We start from the raw sequence: 22450 nt of genomic DNA on the forward strand, positions 1-22450 counted from the left end.
TAACAGTTGGGCATAATTAGCAGATGGAACCTCAGGAGAAATGGCCTAGGGATGAAAAAGTAGAACTGTATGTGGTTCTACTTTGCCTGAAATAGGAGCTGGTCCCGGGGCACAGGAAGGGGGCCCCTTGGAATACGACTGCTTGGATTTTTATCTTGTTGGTGATTGAATCTTGGAGCAAAAGGGTCAGGATAAAAACTGGATTTAGGGAGAGGACCATGGCAGCAAATATAAAATGGACAAAAGAGGGAGAGACAGGAAGTAGAGAGAAACAAATCTGATGAGGGACTAACCCTCATGTTGGCGGCAAGAACAGACAAGAGGAAGCTGGGGGATTGACAGTTTTTGAGCCCCTCCTATTCTTTAAGATGCTATTTCATCTAATCCCTCAATAACTCTGTGATACAGCTGTCAATACCACCATCTTACAGATGAGGACAGTAAAGTTCATATAATTTAGGTAACTAGCCCAAGATAATATACTTGTTAATGGAAGAGCTGGTTCTTTTAACTGTGAGTTAAAGGTTGTATTCTGCTCTTCTTAGGATACAAAAATATTTTATTATCAAGCTTTTATTTTACCACAAGTTTTGCAAGGTCCTTACCAAACAATGAGCAGGTCTCTAACATAATAAGGCATTGCCACTGCCCTCCCTATTTTTGCTCATTTTTGCTCATACAGAAGGAAACAGACACTTCAAACAAAATGCAAGGAAATAAAGAGGAGGAGACTGAAATAGGAAGGCTGAGCACAGAAGCAGTTGGCCACTAAGTTCAAGCATTAAACATTCATTCAATATATATTTAGCTTTTAATAAGTGTAAGCTCTGAGCAGGGTGCTGGGAAGAAAAGAGGAATCAAGCACTACTCTGATCTTTCAAAACAGTGGAGGAAACTGTCATGTAACAAATAAATGAAATAACCATTGCAAAGGAAACGATGGACTTCTGTGCACAGTAAACCAACAAATACGACGGGATTATTTCCTGCTGAGGCATCAAAAGAAAAGCTTCATAAAGGCATTAGACCTTGATCTGCATATTGATAGGTAAGAAGAGAGGCAAAGAGCAAAAAGGGGTAAAGAAACTGTGACTAGTGGGGAGGTACACAAAGCAGAGGGTAGAGACAGGAATCACATGGTAGAGAGGTACCAGATACCCTAGGCAGGGCAGTTTCGCAGAGGCAGTATAAAACAGCAGTAAGCGGGTAAATGCTAGGATCAAAGTGACAGGCTTCAAACCCTAGTCTGCACTTCCTCCCTGTTTGGCTTTAAATCAGTTGTTCAACTTTATTAAGATTTTATTTCCTCACACATAAAGTGTAAATTATAACAACAAACAAAATCTTTCTCTCGCTCTCCTGACTTCTGAACAGAATAATAGACAGGGGTCAAACAGAAATCAAGCAAAAGGCTTTAATCTGATAAATGTGGATTGGAGTATATGGCTTGAATTTAGAGTGAAAATGGGCTTCCTAATACTTGCTCTCAAAGCCAATATACTGGATCCTACACACAAGGAGAGTTGGAGCTGTCGAAAAAGTACATAGCAAGAAGGACTAAAGCCTTCTCGCACCCTATAGACTCTGGTGGCCCCTTCGAGTATGGCCCACAGACCAGCAGCATCAGCATTACCTGAGAGTTTAACAGAAACACAGAACCTCAGACCTATGGCAAAGACTTGTTGGATCAGAGTCTGTATTTGAGTAAGATTCTCTGCCTCACTCCTAAGAACATTAAAGTTTGAGAAATGCAACCAGGGAGCACTAGAGAAACTGGATGAATAGATGACAGACTCTTTCCATTTGGTCTGTTAGATCCATTCTTCTTTCTCTCATGGGAGGAGCCAGTGAAAGGTGGACAAGAGGCATAAGACTCTACCGGATGCCTCTGTAAGTTCCTGCTTAGGGCTAGCAAGAATTCAGGACAGATGAGAGGATGATTTCTCCTAAAAACACAGAAGTAGGGAGGAGGACCCCATGGATGTGACTCTAGTGATTATATGCAACATTCCTGGGGATTGTGAATGCAGGACAAGGGGAAATTTCTAAGCAAAGACAATTTGGAATATAATATAGTTTCATTTTTTATGTTTAAATCTTAGCTCTAAGTCTCTGTTCAAATACCATCTAACAGGACATTCCCTGAGCACTTTGTAAAAACTTCTACTCTGCCATCACCACCTCCAATGCTCAGCACTCCCTGAGCCCCTTTTGTTGCTTTAGTTTATTTATCTCCTCCCCTCCCCACTAGAATGTAAGTGCCACAAGGAGTTATATCTGTTTTGCTCATTAATGTTTTTCCAGTGCTTAGAACAAAGTGGCCCTGGGGACATATAATAGGTGCTAGATAATTAAATGAAAGAATATGACCTTGAGATCCCATGGGGGATCAGGTGGAGTTGTCAAATAATAATGCTGTTTATAAGTCTGGGGCTCAGGGGAAAAGGTAAAGAATGGGAGTCATCAGCTAATGGGCACCGAAGGGAGGAGGCTGGATGAGCTCATTTGGACAGAATCCTGTGTTTAAGGGAAAGATGATTTCCTTGTTTGGTTGAGGTGATTCCAAGAGAAAAGGTGGTTCATCCCCAGTGAAGCCTGGCCACAGAGCACAAACAGGTCACCACAAATGCCATCAAATGCAGCCACCACTTCCCATTTTCCCTGGACAAAGCTAGCAACTTTTTGGAAAGTTTCAAAATATCACAAGAGGAAAAAGAGCCAACAACATTTATCATTTATGGAAAAACACTTTAATAATTCACTGCTTCAATTAACATTTGCTGTTAATCAAGATTTCATGTCTGAAAGCATCATACCCAAGCACAGCAGGTCGATTAGGAATCAACTCCATCTGTTTTCATGGAACCCAGTGGGATGGACACAAGGAGACAAATGCCAGGCCTACTGAAAGCTGGCTGCGGGGCTGCCTTCCAAAGCAGGCTGCTCCTGGGAGCCCAGCACCCTGTGGAATTAGGTGCTCCAAAAGGGGCCCACACTACCTCCAAACTGCCTCCAAAAGGGGCCCAGAATTTTTTTTTAAGTGTTTTTCCTACTGGACAGGAAGGGATTAGTAATTATTTTAGGTCTCTTTATCATACCCTTTAACTTGAGATTATTTCACTGTATTTCTTCCTTTCCTGAAAGCTGAAAAAACAATATATAATGGAGCAGACAGAGTCCTGTTCCCATATTTGATATTTATAATCTGGTCATTTGTTGATAACTGTTTGTGCCAAAAGGTAGTACTTCAACCCAGAACAGGAAAGAAGCAAGAAAAGATGCTTTTGGCCATTTATTATTCTATAATTATGATTATTTTTATTGCTATAAGACATACATTTTTATTTAAAAAATTATAACTTTATTTATTTTTTTTAATTTTATTTTATTTTTAAACTTTACATAATTGTATTAGTTTTGCCAAATATCAAAATGAATCCGCCACAGGTATACATGTGTTCCCCACCCTGAACCCTCCTCCCTCCTCCCTCCCCATACCATCCCTCTGGGTCTGGAATGAAACCATAGTCACAGATTACTAGATAACATCAAGTGATCAAATATGCTGCTCTTTGACTTAAATAGCAGTAGCTCAGACGGTAAAGTGCCTGGCTACAATGCAGGAGACCAGGTTCAATCCCTGGGTCGGGAAGATCCCCTGGAAAAGGAAATGGCAACCCACTCCAGTATTCTTGCCTGGAAAATCCCATGGACTGAGGAGCCTGGTAGGCTACAGTCCATGGGGTTGCAAAGAGTCGGACACTACTGAGCAACTTCACTTTCACTTAATCTCTTTAAGCCTCAGTTTCCCCATCTATAAAATGGAAATAATATAGTATGTAACTCAGATGGCTGCTGTAAGTATTAAAAGAGGCACTAGAAGAGCACTTGCACATTACCTGGGAAACACTAAAACATTTTAAATATGTGTGATAGGTAAGATGCATTTCATATGCTCAGGGAATAAAGATGAGTCTATCCTCTTTATTTTTTTCGATTACTCACTTCAGCTGTTTCATTTATTCAACAAATATTTATTGAATGACTACTATGTACTGAGCACTGTTTCAGGATCTGAGGATCCATTCAAAACCCTCACTCCTGTGTATTACAGTCTAACACTTGCAGAAATGCTTAGTGAATTAGTTCACAGCTAGCCACTATTCAAATATTAATTCATCTACCCCATAAATTATACCATAAACTAGTAGCTAGCTTAGATTAGAGAGATGATAGATAGGAAGGTAAAAATAATAAACTATTCAGATCAGATCAGTCACTCAGTCGTGTCCGACTCTTTGCGACCCATGAATTGCAGCACGCCAGGCCTCCCTGTCCATCACCAACTCCCGGAGTTCACTCAGACTCACGTCCATCGAGTCGGTGATGCCATCCAGCCATCTCATCCTCTGTTGTCCCCTTCTCCTCTTGCCCCCAATCCCTCCCAGCATCAGAGTCTTTTCCAATGAGTCAACTCTTCGCATGAGGTGGCCAAAGTACTGGAGTTTCAGCTTTAGCATCATTCCTTTCAAAGAAATCTCAGGGCTGATCTCCTTCAGAATGGACTGGTTGGATCTCCTTGCAGTCCAAGGGACTCTCAAGAGTCTTCTCCAACACCACAGTTCAAAAGCATCAATTCTTTGGTGCTCAGCCTTCTTCACAGTCCAACTCTCACATCCATACAAGACCACAGGAAAAACCATAGCCTTGACTAGACGGACCTTTGTTGGCAACTATTAGGTGGTTGCAAACGCTAATGTGAAAATATCAGAATGATGGAAATGGGGCTACTTTAAGTTGGGTGTCCAAGAAAGGCTCTCTGTTGCTGGACATAGACACTTAGGAGCTGGGAGAAGCTCAATGTAGGCAAAGGAAACAGCTGGTGCCCAGGCCCTGAGGTGGAATTGAACTTTCCCATTCCTGAAACAAAATGTCATGTGGCTCCAGTGCAGAGAGCAAGGAGAAGAATGGTAAGAGAAGGGACTGGAGAGTGTGTCAGATCTTTAGGTTCTTATAGGCAAATGTAAGGAGATTTGAGTTTATAACCAGCAGGATGTTAAGTCACTGGTGCATTTTAGTAGGCAAATGACAATGTTGATCTTTATTTTTAGAAGTTAACTCTGTATAGACAGTGAATAATAATAATAATACTGTTTCAGGGAAGAGAGCTGAAACAGCAGTCAGGAGCTTAGTAACCAAGAAGGCAATGCCAGCAGTTTATCTAACATCATAGAAGCAGAAGTAAAGAGATGCTGATGAATTCATTTTGATTTTACAGGTAGAACCATTAGGGCTTATTGACAGATTGGAAGTAGGGCAAGGGAAAGAAGAAATCCAAGATTTCTGGCTTGAGAGCTTTAAGAAATCGAGTCTCTCCCCCACTGAACCCCACACGATGCTCAAATGTCCAAGAACACCAGGGGATCGCTCAGTTTGAAGGGATCCATCTTGCTTCCACAAACACGAAAACATGATCATCCCACAATGTCTACTCTTCCACCACTGCCTCATATACTCTAGCACTTGTTTCATAAAACCAGAGGGATGCTTGTCTACAGCTGCAGCAACAATCTCTATTAAGCTTCTTCACATCCACAGCACTTCATCTTGGATCCCAAGCTGATAACTTGAGCAGCTCAAAATCACGTGTTTAGTCTTTTCTGCCAAAGTTTCACAGGCTGCTGGGGTGGCTGCACCTGCTGCATTAACCAACTTTACCACAGATGCAAGTAGAGCCCCCAACCCACTCAAGGCGCATATGCTGCACTCTCAGCTGCAGCCCAGACTTACCCAGGGAGAGCTCCTGTCTGGTGCCATTTGCTTCATTTCCAGCCCTTGGCCTTAAGTTTGGACTCCAGGAGTTTTCTTGTCCATGAATCTCTTCATGTATATCATTCCACATCATCCTCTGAGCTCAGCACACCATGAAGACAGGACCATAGCTTTTGCTTAGCTACATAAAGAGAGAAAAAATGTCCTTTTAAACTTATTTCCAGGGCAAGGTAAATCTACTGGTTTTTTAAATAACCATCCAAATGTTTTGCTCACAATTAGGAAAATTTTTGCAACTGCCATTTCCATCAGTAGAAACAGAAGACTACATAAAGCCAAATTATCTACCTTGTAAGTTATCTACTTATACAAGCAAAATTAAACTTATATTTTCCCCCTAAAAAGTGTCTGTACAAAAATACAAGCAGTAAATGAGCCAAAGCAAATACAGAGACTGACAATCCTCTGGAACACAATTTATCTTGGTGGCAGGTGGGGAGGATGCCATTTTGAGGGGAGATGAACTGATGCTCAGATTAACTGGAACAGGCAGTATCCACTCTGCATAGCAAGGAAAGGGCCTTTAAGGGGATTGTGGTTCCTTCTGTAAAGCAGGCCAGGCCCCAAGACTGCCAAATGCTCCTTAACACAATAATAGTGACGTTTATCATTTCAAGACGGACAAGACCCAAGTCATGCTGACACAAATTATTTCTCTCTCAGAGTACCATCAACTGTAAGGCCCTTAACACAAATAGCACTGACCTTGATTTGTCTGCATGTTAAGTTAAATAGTAGAAAAGAAAATCTAGTTTTCTCTTTAGGAAATTAAAGTTAAACCTCACCCCACATCACCCTCCCAGCTCAGCACAGAATTGAGCAGAAGGTAACTGCACTGAGCACACTAGAGGAACTCCAGACACTACTGGAGTTTGCAAAATGCACAGAATGAAACTCTGCATCCCGAAGTATGCAGGGAGTCCCCTGAGGGAAGAGGAAGGGTGTGGAAATGGTACTGAATGACTTCAGGAGAGAGGGTTGACGAGGAAAGAGGGAAGCTGACACACAGAGAAAGTAGAGTCAAGGGGAGGGAAGGACCACTGAGGGGATGAAGAGGACGAAGAGGATGAAGCACAGCTTCCATGGCACAAGCTGAGTTCTGAGCCTGTTCCTCCCACACTGTGCTCCTATGCTGAGATGACTTCATCCTTCTATTATTACAGGGCTGCCTGTTTTACAGATGGAGAATGGAGAGGTTCAGACAGAATGGCCAGAGGCCAATTTTGTTGGGGCTCTGGTTGTGACATTTTTGAATGTCACCACAGGGTTCTGGCCCCTGTGGATTATTAAATGACAACCGGTTTTTAGCACAGACTATCTCAACAAAGATTACCCCCTCCAAATATGCAAGATTCAACTGCCTGTCAGAAATGAGCAGAACTGGGAAGGGCCCTGCCACACACAGATTATAGTACGAGGATGGCGCCCCACTCACATGTGGCCACATGGAGGAACCGCAAGCCTCCTATACACAGATTATAGTATGAGGATTAGAGTAGGATTTTTCAAATCTTAAAAGATGATGTTAAAGTGTTGCACTCAACATGCCAGCAAATTTGGAAAACTCAACAGTGGCCACAGGACTGGAAAAGGTCAGTTTTCATTTCAATCCCAAAGAAAGAAAACGAAAAGAATGTTTAAACTATGGCACAATTGCACTCATCTCACACGCTAGCAAAGCAATGCTCAAAATTCTCCAAGCCAAGCATCAATAGAACGTGAACCACTAACTTCCAAATGTTCAAGTGGGATTTAGAAAAGGCAGAGGAAACAGATCAAATTGCCAACATCCACTGGATCATCGAAATAGCAAAAGAGCTCCAAAATCACTGCAGATGGTGACTACAGCCATGAAATTAAAAGACACTTGCTCTTTGGAAGAAAAGCTATGACAAACCTAGACAGCATATTAAAAAGCAGAGATATCACTTTGTTGATAAAGGTCCATATTGTCAAAACTATGGTTTTTCCAGTAGTCATGTACACATATGAGAGTTCAACCATGAAGAAGGCTGAGTGCTAAAGAATTGATGCTTTTGAATTGTGGTGCTGGAAAAGACTCTTGAGTGTTCCTTGGACTTCAAGGAGATCAAGCCAGTCAATCCTAAAGGAAATCAATCCTGAATACTCATTGGAAGGACTGGTGCTGAGGTTGAAGCGCCAATACTTTGGCTACCTGATGCGAAGAGCTGACTCATCGGAAAAGACCCTAATTTTGGGAAAGACAGAAGGCAGGAGGAGAAAGGGACAACAGAGGATGAGATGATTGGATGGCATCACTAACTCAATATACATGACTTTGAGCAAGCTGTGGGAGGCAGTGATGGACAGGAAAGCCTGGAGTGCTTTAGTCCATGAGGTCACAAAGAGTTGGACATGACTTAGCAACTGAACAACAACAACTCGATTTTAAGAACTTGAAATATGTTCATATTCTCTGACCCATTGATTCTTGTGAGAATCAGCGTGTGAGAATAGATTCTTTCAAAACAAACAGTATAAAATGGGAAGAAAGATAAGCATACAGCTGTTCTTTGAAGCATAATTTTCAAAAATAAGTCCTTTATTTGGAGAATGACTAAAGAATTTATGGTAAGTTCATATAGTGTGACACAATACTACTCTGGAAATGATGCTCATGAAAGTTTTTAATGAGATAAGAAAATCATTATGCATGTTCTTTTAAAAATGAAAAATTTAAGATATTACTTTATATATATTTACATAATGTAATTTCATGTAGAATTTCATTGTAAAATGACCTGAACTGAACATATTAAAATGTCAGTAGTTGTTTTAAAATGACTGGATTATTGATCTACTTCTTTAATGTGACATTTTCACACTTTCTGTAATGACAATATGGTTTTATAATTAGAATAATGGCCAAAAATAATACAGATTCACATGAAAAGGAACCAAGTTCTTTGGAAAAGTGAATTCAAGTTTGGGGTCTTAAATTTTTTTTTTTTTTTAAATTTTATTTTATTTTTAAACTTAACATAACTGTATTAGATTTGCCAAATATCAAAATGAATCCGCCACAGGTATACATGTGTTCCCCATCCTGAACCCTCCTCCCTCCTCCCTCCCCATTCCATCCCTCTGGGTCGTCCCAGTGCACCAGCCCCAAGCATCCAGTATCGTGCATCGAACCTGGACTGGCAACTCATTTCATACATGATATTTTACATGTTTCAATGCCATTCTCCCAAATCTTCCCACCCTCTCCCTCTCCCACAGAGTCCATAAGACTGTTCTATACATCGGTGTCTCTTTTGCTGTCTCGTACACAGGGTTATTGTTACCATCTTTCTAAATTCCATATATATGCGTTAGTATACTGTATTGGTGTTTTTCTTTCTGGCTTACTTCACTCTGGATAAGATGAACCTACAGCATTTTGTTGGTACCTGAAAATAAGAAAATTTTCAAAGATTGTTGGGATGGATAATGTCAAAAGAACACAGATCAACTTTAAGAAGCCTTCAAAGTCCAAATATGAAACAACTTGAGTTTCAAAAAGAAAACATATATTGGAAATCATTAAAACACATTAAATGTGTTAAATATGTTAGAAACAATGCTTGAGTTCACAATGCTACGAAAATAGAAATCACTGATCTCTTTTGGAAGCTGTTAGGGAACTGAATTATTATTTAGAATGATGGGAAATAAAGAGAAATAATAAGTATTTATTGTGGCTTTTCTATACAAAACATGCCTTAAGGTAGTATTTCTCAAAGTGTGGTCCCTGGACCAGCAGTACCATCTCCATCTTCCTTGTATAAAATGTAAAATCTGAGCCCCACTTTAGATGAATCAAAATTCTAGGAAAGATCCTGAGTCTTAAAAGGTTAAGAATAAGCTCTCTGAGCATTAGACCAAACTCTCTTTTGTTTTTGTTCTGTTATTTTCTCACCAGTAACACAGCTCTGGTGTGGGGCTGTTCTTTACCAAAGAGATATAAAACCCCAGATTATTTTGTGGGAAGAGGCTCAGTGGGTATTTCAGTTTGCTTTCTATAAGCACAGGTCAAGTTGGTCTAGAGGAGAATTCCCCAAGGGCTCCAGCATACCTCAACTAGGGATTCCATGGAAGTGTGGGGCCAAAGTCCTGGATAGTTTACTAATGTTCCTCCCTTGGCCACTGTCTCAATGGATATAACTTTCCCCAAATTGTCACAATTTCAAAGAAGAGCAATACCAAAGAATTTCCAAACTACCATACAACAGCACTCATTTCACATGCTAGCAAAGTAATGCTCAAAATTCTCCAAGCTAGGCTTCAACAGTATGTGAACCGAGAACTTCCAGATGTTTAAGCTGGATTTAGAAAAGGCAGAGGGACCAGAGATCAAACTGCCAACAATGGTTGTATCATAGAAAAAGCAAGAGAATTCCAGAAAAACATCTACTTCTGCTTCATTGACTACACTAAAGCCTTTGACTGTGTGGATCATAACAAACTGTAAAATTCTTCAAGAGATGAGAATACTAGACCACCTGACCTGCCTCCTGAGAAATCTGTATGCAGGTCAAGAAGCAACAGTTAGAACTGGACATGGAATGACAGATTGGTTCAAAATCGGGAAAGGAGTATGTCAAGGCTGTGTATTGTCATCCTGCTTATTTAACTTCTATGCAGAGTACATCAGGCAAAATGCCAGGCTGGATGAATCACAAGCTGAAATCAAGATTGCCGGGAGAAATATCAATAACCTCAGATATGCAGGTGACACCACCCTCATGGCAGAAAGTGAAGAAAAACTAAAGAGCCTCTTGATGAAAGTGAAAGAGGACAATGAAAAAGCTGGCTTAAAACTAAACATTCAAAAAATGAAGAGCATGGCATCCAGTCCCATCACTTCATGGCAAATAGATGGGGAAACAATGGAAACAGTGACAGACTTTATTTTCTTGGGCTCCACAATCACTGCAGATGGTGACTGCAGCCATGAAATTAAGACACTTGCTCCTTGGAAGAAAAGCTATGACCAACCTAGACAGCATATTATAAAGCAGAGACATTACTTTACCAACAAAGGTACATACAGTCAAATTTATGGTTTCTAGTACTCATGTATGGATGTGAGAGTTGGACCATAAAGAAGGCTGAGCACCAAAGAATTGATGCTTCTGAACTGTGGTGTTGGAGAAGACTCTTAAGAGTCCCTTGGACTGCAAGGAGATCCAACTAGTCAATCCTAAAGGAAATCAGTCTTGAATATTTATTGGAAGGACTGATGCTGAGGCTGAGGCTCCAATACTTTTGCAAAGTCTGATTTCAAGAACAGACTCATTAGCCAAGATACTGATGCTGGGAAAGACAACAGAGGATGAGATGGTTGGATGGCATCACCGACTCAATGGACATGAGTTTGAGCAAGTTCCAGGATATGGTGAAGGGCAGGGAGGCTTGGCGTGCTTCAGTCCATGGGGTCACAAAGAGTCAGACATGACTGAGCAACTGAACAGCAACAAACTGTACTAAGACACACATAAATTCACAGGTCAATTCTTTCAAATTAGTCAGTAAACAGTTTCAATCCATTTTAAACTGTTGCAAAGCTTAGAAGGTTATGGAGGTGATATAACACTGATAACAAAATTGAACAAGTAAGTGTAAATAAGTGTTAGTTGCTCAGTCGTGCCCGACTCTTTGCCACCCCATGGACTGCAGCCCGCCAAGCTCCTCTGTCCATGAGATTTTCCAGGCAAGGATACTGGAGTGCATTGCCATTTCCTTCTCCAGAGGATCTTCCCAGCCCAGGGATCGAAGCCAGGTCTCCTGCACTGCAGGCAGATTCTTTATCGATTGAGCTACAAGGGAAGCCCAAAATTGAACAAAGACATCACTATACAGTACATTACCAACTGCTGCTGCTAAGTCACTTCAGTTGTGTCTGACTCTGTGCGACCCCATAGACGGCAGCCCACCAGGCTCCGCCGTCCTTGGGATTCTCCAGGCAAGAACACTGGAGTGGGTTGCCATTTCCTTCTCCAATGCATAGTGTGCATAAATAATGATTCAGAAACCCTACATTGGGAAAAAACAGATAAAATCCAAACAATGTGGAATTGAATTAACAGTAATTTCACAATGTTTGTTAGCTCCTTGTGTGTGTGTTAAGTCGCTCAGTCGTGTCTGACTCTTTGTGACCCTGCAGATTGTAGCCCGCCAGGCTCCTCTGTCCATGGGATTCTCCAGGCAAGAATACTGGAGTGGGTTGCCATTTCCTTCTCCAGGGGATCTTCCCAACCCAGGGATCGAACCCGGGTCTCCTGCATTGCAGGCAGATGCTTTATCCTCTGAGCCACCAGGGAAGCCTCCTTAGTTGTGGCAAAATGTAGCACAGCAAACTAATACAATTATGTAAAGTTTAAAAATAAAATAAAATTAAAAAAAAAAGAGAAGCCACTGCAATGAGAAGCCCACACACTGCAAAGAAGACCCAGCACAGCCAAAAATAAAGAAAGAAAAAAGTAAAAACTTAAAAAAAAAGAATGGCAAACATTGCAAAATTCTACTGCCAATATTTTGCATAAGTCTTCACTGATCAAATTTTAAAGAGAAAAAACTTTTCTTCTTTAACCTAAATTAATTCAAGTTTTCTTTGTTCTGCAAACAGTTTAACTACCATTACCATAAATAGATCACTGGTTTTTTCTTCATGAAACTGTTGGAAGTTCCCAAGATAACTCACTGTGCATATTAAGAAGCTGTTATTTTATATAATTATATAATAATTATAACAAAGATCTACATAACATACTATGTATGTAAAAAAGCATTTATATGTTTAAATATTTATACATACATATTATAAATAAAATATACATTAAATTGAAAAATAAATAAATAAATAAACATAGGGGAAACTGGTTCAGGGATATATGGGAACTTTCTGTATCATCTTAGTAACTTTTCTGTAAATCTAACATTATTAAAAGATTTAATGTTTATTAAAAAAATTAAAACCTACTTAGAAGTTAATCATGCCACTCTTGCTTAGGAAGGGCTCAAGTTCATGCTCAGACATATGGAGTAAAATACACTGAAAGGGCCTTAGGAGTAGCTCTCACTGTATCCATCAGACCTATGTGGCTTCCTTCTTGACTATGGCTGAAACTGAGGGATGTATATTCTGATGTTTCCTTCCTGGACTCCTAACACCATTGATACCTCCTAACTCTCAAATTTTAAGACAAGGACAAAAAAAACCGCTGTGGATAGTAACTAGTCATAATATGCAACTTTGGAGGCATGGAGATACTTCCTCAAAGGATCACACACCTTTTTTCTGGTCACACCACACATCATGTGGGATCCTAGTTCCTTGACGAGGAGTTGAACCTATGGCCCCTACATTGGAAACATGGTGTCTTAACTGCTGGACCACAAGGGCAGTCCCAGGATCACAAATCTCTTGTGATCAGCAAATCCTGACTACCTAGTTTCATACCAATGCAGGCATATCAGAAAGCTTCCCCAAAAAAGCCCAGTCTGCCTTCCAGGTAGTCAGATCCACCAAACAGACACCAAGTTCCGCAAGCCTGAAAACTGAGACAGCAGAGGCCATCCTGCCTGACTCTCCAGCCCAAGAAATTTGCCACCCACCCTTATTGTGACAACAGAGTGAGCTAGTCTTCCAAAACCTTGATCTACGTAAAAGTGACATACACAACGTAAAGGCCCAGTCCCACCATGAGCAGCTAAGGAGCAGCTTCTAGGGAATCTAGTAACAAAATTATAATCTGCAACATGTTTGTTTTAAATTAATTAGAACAAGTGTGAATTTCCCCAGTCATCTACTTCTTCAGATGATTAGTGAGCCTGGGGAAATGTTTCCATGCAGGAACATTTAGAAAAAGATCAAATTTTGGAGAGATGAATCTACCAATTAGGACCTAAGATCCCTGAAACATCAAAGGAGTATGAAGTGGTCTAATTGGTTCCTCGAGAAGACAGTAGTTGGTTCAGACATTGGCCCGCTAAACCAACCGCCATTGTGTTAGCTCACAGAGGCATCCGTGATCCGAGCAGGGAACTTCCTTCAAACAGCCCCTACAATCAGTGTGAGAGCAGTCACCCTCACTGTTCTCTCAGGTGCAAGCTGCATTTATTCTGGGCCTGCTCTTTTAATCCTCCATGAGCCATCCACATGTGTAAAGCTTCTGGTCTATTATCAGAGTGTAATCTTTTCACTTTTCAAAATAGCTTCTCTCTGGAGCCAGAAACCTTAAATAGGGCACTGGAGTGCTAATCAGCTCCTGTTCATGTATGGGAATGGCAAGCCACCTGGGTAGCAGCTGAAACCAAGAACAAAGCTAGGTTCCCCCAGTCTGACCCAGGGATGCGGTAATCCCATCTTCAGCGCCTATTTAAAAGACCCTGGCCTGGGTTCCAATTGGTGTACAAGGGGAGAAAGTAGGGGTAGTACAGGTACTTTTACTGTTAAAAATTAGAACAGGCATCAAAACTTAGTTTCTTTTGTAATCACTAGACTACTGCTAGAATCAGCATTTTCTGGGCTAAACTCATTACCACACCAAAAGATTGCTTCTGAAACATGTTCTATTTTGTTTAACTTGATATAGAAACAGGTTCACTTTCCTTAGGATATCTTCCTCCTTAGTCAAAATTTATATGCTCATTTTTATTCTATGATCACTTAAGTGCCTAAGCACTGATTCCTCAGTCGAGAAGAAAAAAATAAATAAAATGCTACATTTTCATTCATGGTTAATCTCATTTTTCCCTACACTGATATACATTTTCAGGACACAAAGGAAGATATTTCAATTAGTTTTTTTCTAACTTAAGGGAAGAATACACCTGTTTAATTCTCCTCTGGGGGTTATAGCAAGCCCTGGAAGGTCACTGGTCAGAGTTGGGTGCTGGGGTTCTTAATAAGGGTAGAAACAGTCAGCTACCAAAGCACCTAGAAGTGGGTAACATCAGAAGGTGAGAATAAGCCATAGCTTAGAAAGACTAATGGCCAAGGCCAGGAACATACTATCTCAATACTCCATATGCCCTCCATCCAGTGCAACAGCAAAACCTGTTGGCTCTACCTTCCAAATGTACTCAAGAATTACATCACTTCTTCCTGCCTCTACCATCACTACTTGGTACAAGCCACCACTGACTCCTTCCAAAGTAATTCTGATAGATTCCTAACTGCTCTCTCTTCTAATTTTATCTTCCTTACTCCTAGCCTATTCTCCATATGAAAGTCCAAATTATCCTTTTAACACATATCAGATGACAGCACTTCCTTGCACTATGGCTTCAGATTAAAGCTGAAGTCTTGACTATGGCTTACAGGGCCCCTGATCCTGTGCTCCCCTTGCCCAAACTCCTACTAGGATCTTCAGTTCAGTTTAGCCACTCAGTCGCGTTCAACTCTTTGTGACCCATGGACTGCAGCATGCCAGGCCTCCCTGTTCATCACCAACTCCTAGAGTTTACTCAAACTCACGTCCATTGAGTCGGTAATGCCAACCAACCATCTCATCCTCTGTACTCCCCTTCTCCTCCTACCTTCAATCTTCCCCAGCATCAGGGTCTCTTCAAATGAGTCAGCTCTTCGCATAAGGTGGCCAAAGTATTGGAGTTTCAGCTTCAACATCAGTCCCTCCAGTGAACACCCAGGACTGATCTCCTTTAGGATGGACTGGTTGGATCTCCTTGTAGTCCAAGGGACTCTCAAGAGTCTTCTCCAACACCACAGTTCAAAAGCATCAATTCTTCAGCACTCAGCTTTCTTTATAGTCCAACTCTCACATCCATACATGACCACTGGAAAAACCATAGCCTTGACTACATGGACCTTTGTTAACAAAGTAATGTCTCTGCTCTTCAATATGCTGTCTAGTTTGGTCATAACTTTTCTTCCAAAGAGCAAGCATCTTTTAATTTCATAGCTGCAGTCACCATCTGCAGTGATTTTGGAGTCCAAAAAAAAAAGTCTGCCACTGTTTCCATTGTTTCCTCATCTATTTGCCACGAAGATGGGATCAGATGCCATGATCCTAGTTTAAGGCAACTTCTTCACTCTCCTCTTTCACTTTCATAAAGAGGCTTTTGAGTTCCTCTTCACTTTCTGCCATAAGGGTGGTGTCATCTGCATATCTGAGGTTATTGATATTTCTCCCAGCAATCTTGATTCCAGCTTGTGTTTCTTCCAGCCCAGCATTTCTCATGACGTACTCTGCATATAAGTTAAATAAGCAGGGTGACAATATACAGCCTTGACGTACTCCTTTTCCTATTTGGAACCAGTCTTTTGGATCTTACTTCTTACCAGTCTTGTTCCACTCAGTCTGTTCCAGCATTTTTACTGGCATTTCCCCTTAATGAGATGCTACACACCGGACAGAAGCATCTTCTCACTCTAAATTCCTTCAAGTCTCTGTCCAAGTGTCACTTACGTGAGGAGACTTCCCTGATGCACTACATAAAATAGTAACCCCCAGTATTTCCTGTCCCTCTTAGCCAGATATTTTATTTTCCTTCATAGAACTACTGTAAAACACACCTATGTATCCATAAATATATATATTGTTTATATTTTGTCCCACCATGATAATCATTACCAGAAGGCAAATTCCATTACGGCAGGAATATTGTTTTACTCATTGGTGTATTCCCAGCACCTAGAACAGAGTCTGGCACATAAGATATTCAATAAACATTTGTTGAATAAATAAACAAAAGCCATATTTGGCATTATATTCAGAGAAAAAGGACAGAATTACAATCAAAAGACAAAACTAAGGGCTAGAAGCCAAGAGAATATAGTGACAGTACAAGGACTAGGAACTAGTGTGAAACCAGGTGTGACGTGTTCACGGTTCAAAAGACTGATTCTCACTAGTTGTGTGATACGGAGTGAGTCAACTTGATTAGAAGCCTGACTGTGTTAGAACCAGGAAGGTTGTAGTTTCAGGAATCCAATTCATTCCTCTTATGGAAATCAAAACACTTCTTGATCCTCAGTACCTGTTCCATCTCTGGAGACCCTCAAGCTCCGAGGGAGACTATTCTGTGTAGTATTCACCTCTGTGTTTTGAGTGTGAGACTTGATGCCAGGTATAGGACACATGTTTGAAAACTAATTGCTGAAATGACTGAACTGTATGTCAGGAATCCCCTCCACAAACTCTGGAACATGGGATGTTAAGTCCTGAGCCTGGAGATGGGCTGGGGCTTTCGAAGCTCCACCTCTGCTATACAGTCTCTTTCTCCTCTCCAGAGAGGAGCCCTTCTCAGCCTAATATGATACCTTGAAAGACAAGACAGAACAACTCAGGACAGAGACATTTTTCTATTTGTCCCCATAAATATTATATTAGAGCATGGTCTTCAGGCAGGGTTTGCTTTTTCTTAAATCAGGTTTTGATCTATTATAGCCTATGGCTAAAAATAAAGCCCCACCACTTCTTTATGCTTAAGTTTTTTGCAGTTCTAGCATATTTGGATGCCATTTTTCTGGACACAATTCTTGTATGTCTTATCATTCTTCTTCATGTCAATTTTATTCATATTAATGTTTACTAAATTAATTCTCAGTCAATAGTACACGCAAGGCAGTCTTCACAGTCATATGCTCTTCTTTCCTCTTTGAATTGTCCTTTAATATCTGAGCTGATCAGATAGCTCCCTCTACAGTCTCCTTGACATCTACATGTGCCTCTTTTTTTCTTTCCTAGTATACTGTTTGTGTGTGAAAGACTTCTTTGATGTGGAGCATTTTTAAAGTCTTTATTGAATTTTGTTATATCTTGTCCAAACACAGCTTCACAGATACACCCAGAGTAACGTTTCACCAAATATCTGGGCAATCCATGGCCAAACTGACACATAAATTAGCCATCACAGGCCCTTAGTTGCCAGATCCCTTAATTCTTTCTTTACTTCTGGAGAATAAAATTTCAGAGAGGAATCAAGGTCCTTCCACACTCCAATTTCAGCCAGAGGTTTCCTCCAGAGATCTAGTTAATTCTTATCCTCTTTCATGATGACATCATGTCTCTGCCAAGTTTATACTTTGCATGATGTGTGCCTCATCCAGTCATTTATTTCACAAGAAAAAAAAATGTGTATTGACCACCTTTTTGCAGCGGGTATTGTGCCAGGAATCATCTTTCATCTCATTCAGTGACCTATGGGCACCCATGATTATCTCATTTCAGTTCTGCACTCCTGATGGCTTTAGGGATTAGATCTGATAGACAGAGTGCCTGAAGAACTATGGACAGAGGTTCATGACATTGTACAGGAGGCAGGGATCAAGACCATCCACAAGGAAAAGAAATGCAAAAAGGCAAAACAGTTGTCTGAGGAGGCCTTATAAATAGTTGTGAAAAGAAGAGAAGCAAAAGGCAAAGGAGAAAAGCAAAGACTTTTTTACCCATTTGAATGCAGAGTTCCAAAGAATAGCAAGGAGAGATAAGAAAGCCTTCCTCAGTGATCAATGCAAAGAAATAAACAGTAGAATAGGAAAGACTAGAGATCTCTTCAAGAAAATACCAGGGAACATTTCATGCAAAGATGGGCTCAATAAAGGACAGAAATGGTATGGACCTAACAGAAGCAGCAGATGTTAAGAGGTGGCAAGAATACACAGAAGAATTATACAAAAAAGATCTTCAGGACTCAGATAATCATGATGGTGTGATCACTCACCTAGAGCCAAATATCCCGGAATATGAAGTCAAGTGGGCCTTAGGAAGCATTCCTACAAACAAAGCTAGTGGAGGTGATGGAATTCCAGTTGAGCTATTTCAAATCCTAAAAGACGATGCTGTGAAAGTGCTGCACTCAATATGCCAGCTAATTTGGAAAACTCAGCAGTGGTCACAAGACTGGAAAAGGTCAGTTTTCATTCCAATCCCAAAGAAAGGCAATGCCAAAGAATGTTCAAACTACCACACAATTGCACTCATCTCACACACTAGTAAAGTAATGCCCAAAATTCTCCAAGCCAGGCTTCAACAGTACGTGAACCATGAACTTCCAGATGTTCAAGCTGGTTTTAGAAAAGGCAGAAGAACCCGAGATCAAATTGCCAACATCCATTAGATTCTCAAAAAAGCAAGAGAGTTCCAGAAAAACATCTACTTCTGCTTTATTGACTATGTCAAAGGCTTTGACTGTGTGGATCACAACAAACTGTGGAAAATTCTGAAAGAGATGGGAATACCAGACCACCTGATCTGCCTCCTGAGAAATCTGTATGTAGGTCAGGAAGAAACAGTTAGAACTGGACATGGAACAACAGACTGGTTCCATATAGGAAAAGGAGTACATCAAGGCTGTATATTGTCACCCTGCTTATTTAACTTATATGCAGAGTACATCATGAGAATCACTGGGCTGGATGAAGCACAAGCTGGAATCAAGATTGCGGTGAGAAATATCTATAACCTCAGCTATGCAGATGATACCACCCTTATGGCAGAAAGTAAAGAATAACTAAAGAGCCTCTTTATGAAATTGAAAAAGGAGAGTGAAAAAGTTGGCTTAAAACTCAACATTCAGAAAACTAAGATTATGGCATCTGGTCCCATCACTTCATGGCAAATAGATGGGCAAACAGTGGAAATAGTGACAGAACTTCATTTTGGGGGGCTCCAAAATCACTGCAGATGATGATTGCAGCCATGAAATTAAAAGATGATTGCTCCTTGGAAGAAAAGTTATGACCAACTTAAAAAGCATATTAAAAAGCAGAGACATTACTTTGCCAACAAAGGTCCATCTAGTCAAAGCTATGGTTTTTCCAGTAGTCATGTATGGATGTGAGAGTTGGACTATAAAGAAAGCTAAGCATTGAAGAATTGATGCTTTTATACTGCGGTGTTGGAGAAGACTCTTGACAGTCCCTTGGACTGCAAGGAGATCCAACCAGTCCATCCTAAAGGAAATCAGTCCTGAATATTCATTGGAAGGACTGATTTGAAGCTGAAACTACAATCCTTTGGCCACCTTATAAGAACTGACTCATCCGAAAAGACCGTGATGCTGGGAAAGATTGAAGGCGGGAGAAGAAGGGGACAACAGAGGATGAGATGGTTGGATGGCATCACCAACTCAACGGACATGAGTTTGAGTAAACTCTGGGAGTTGGTGATGGACAGGGAGGCCTGGCATGCTGCAGTCCATGGGGTCACAAAGAGTTGGACACAACTGAGTGACTGGACTGAACTGAACTGATGGCTTCACGCACATGATCTGAGGAGAAGGTCCACTCTCAGTCTCTGTCTTTTCTCGCAAGCACATAAGAATAGTAGTATACTGCTTTTAAATACAAGCAGTATTTTTCTCACTTTCTGGGCAGATGGATTAAGTATTTTCAAAATTGTTGTGGCTTATAATTCATAGACAAAGGTAGTGGTTTACTCACAGCAAGATAAATGCAGGGAGCAAATGGAGCCACAAGTTGAAAATAAGATTCACTCACCTGAAAGGGGCAGAGAGATAGACTGACACCTTCTTGACTGACAGTGGTTGTCAAGAAGCATCCAGAATTTATGGTGTCTCAGAAACACTAAGTTTTGGGTAAAATGACAGCACTGAAAGAACTGCTAAACCAACAAAGGGTGGAATGTAGTATAGAGAATGTATGGTGAGCAGAATTCTGAAGGACTGGGAGAGAGTCTGCCAGAACCCAAGATATTTGTTTTTAGTTGGCCAGATGCAAGTTCAGGAAAAAGACCGTAAGAACTGGTAAGAGCAGGCCTGATCTTGGTTGTTCAGCTTACAGATTTTGAAGCCAGAGTGTCTGATTTTAGATCCACTTCACAGCTGAAAAATCTTGGGAAAATCAATATCTCTTTACCCTGTTTTTTCCATCTGTAAAGTGGAAAATCTAACAGTACTCATTTCACAGGACTGTTGTGAAGTTTAAATGAACATATGTAAATTAGAAATCTAAAGCCTAGCACAAAGTAAGCATTTCAATTTAGTTCTTTTGATTTTTACAGGTTGTCTAAATAGGAACTAATGTGGAATACTAATGATAGGACGTAAATGGGGATGAGAACTGGCAGTGTTTTCAGCTTTGAAAATTTAATAAAGACTGTTTCTGTTAGAATAGATGACTGAACTCCTACAATATGGACATAAATATGGGAGTGAAAAAGTCGCCCTGGTACACTTGGCCAGGCCTAGAAGGTCTGGTTCAGCTGAGACCTTAAAGATATACCTGACCTTATGAGCAGATAGCTCACAATCTCAGACGGAGAGGAAACTGTCCCAGCTTTTGGGATGCATACAGAGTAGTTTTGAAACTGTTTGACTTCTTTTTCCATACTATTATTTAGTCATTTTCATTATTAAATTTATCACATATTTAATACAAAAGCATATATGACATACATATAGCCTAACAATAAGACATACACCTGAACATCTAGCAACCAACATAAATTACAAAACATTACCAGAATCTTTGAAGTCCCCCATGAACTCTTGTCTAATCATAACATTTCCTATTCTCCCATAAGTTACCAATATCCTATATTTTCCCAGAGGCTTTTAACCACCTGTACATGTGTCCCTAAACAACACACAATACAGTTTTCAGGGCTTTGAATTTTATGTTTGTGGAATCAAACTGCTTGTACGCTTTTGTAATTTGCATGTTTTTCTCAGCATTGTCTTTAGTTGATGCATGTATCTGTGATCTCTCATTTTTATTTTGACTTGTTAATAAAAGTTTCAAGTCACTGGGAAAGCATAAAAAATTTTAAACTGCAGGTACTTAATAATATAACTTTAAGACATATACACCAAAATTTATTGAAACTATAGGGGAAAAATCAACAAATTCACTATCACAAGAGGAGATTTTAATCTAACTCTAAAACAAACGTTGAAGAAGAGAAAAAAATTAGAAATAAGAGGGAGAAACAGAGAAACAGTTGTACAGGAAACAAAGAATTGGTGAGCAGTCAAGTAAAGTATTACCAAGAGAACTAGCATGGGTTAGATTAACATGATTAAAAACAAGCATTCACCAGAACATCCTTTTTATCCATGCCTCTTGCTAGACTACGAATAGAACTGTAAAGAGAAATGTAAAATTTTTAAAACTACTCTCATACCAACAAGGAGTTTTCTCAATTCTTTCTGCTAAGGAGAAAACTGTTTTGAATATTTGGATCCACACCATTAATTGGGCCACGTTTAATATGGATAAATGGTCACTGTAGATTTATAGATTCCCCATATATTGGTTCCTCTCTTTTCCACTTCAACAAAAGAGTAAGTGGTCTTAGGGCTACTCTGTTCTAATATGCGGATAATTATGAGGTTGAAGCTTTGGGTTTCTAAGAAGGAGCCTGATGAGGGCTCCTTTTAAACTGTGTCCTCTAGTACAACTTATAAGAATTATCAGCATTAGGGCCCAGGGTCCAAGCCTGGGGAAACAAGTTGTATTTTGCTTCCTAATTCTCATAATTCCTCATAGCCAGATTTTTCACAGGGATGTGTGGCTATCGTCTGGTGTGAAATTCAGTTGTTCCTCAGTTTCCTGAAAATAGTAACACCTATAGCTCACCAAATGACACCTTTTTTTTTTTTTTTTTTCCTGACAAGGACATTCCTT

The 22450-nt window shown here is 40.2% G+C and overlaps 1 protein-coding gene across 1 annotated transcript in view; it reads right to left on the reverse strand.

The window, feature by feature from the left end:
• The window catches only part of SYT9 (synaptotagmin 9), a 399619-nt gene that overhangs the window by 330900 nt on the left and 46269 nt on the right, over positions 1 to 22450 (reverse strand). The window contains exon 3 of the mRNA XM_055548766.1: positions 5791 to 5953. Coding sequence (XP_055404741.1) covers positions 5791 to 5905 — 115 coding nt within the window. The 5' untranslated portion in view covers positions 5906 to 5953. The remainder of the gene's footprint in view (positions 1 to 5790; positions 5954 to 22450) is intronic.

Source organism: Bubalus kerabau, chromosome 15 (assembly GCF_029407905.1).
Source record: "Bubalus kerabau isolate K-KA32 ecotype Philippines breed swamp buffalo chromosome 15, PCC_UOA_SB_1v2, whole genome shotgun sequence".
Lineage (NCBI taxonomy): Eukaryota > Metazoa > Chordata > Mammalia > Artiodactyla > Bovidae > Bubalus > Bubalus kerabau.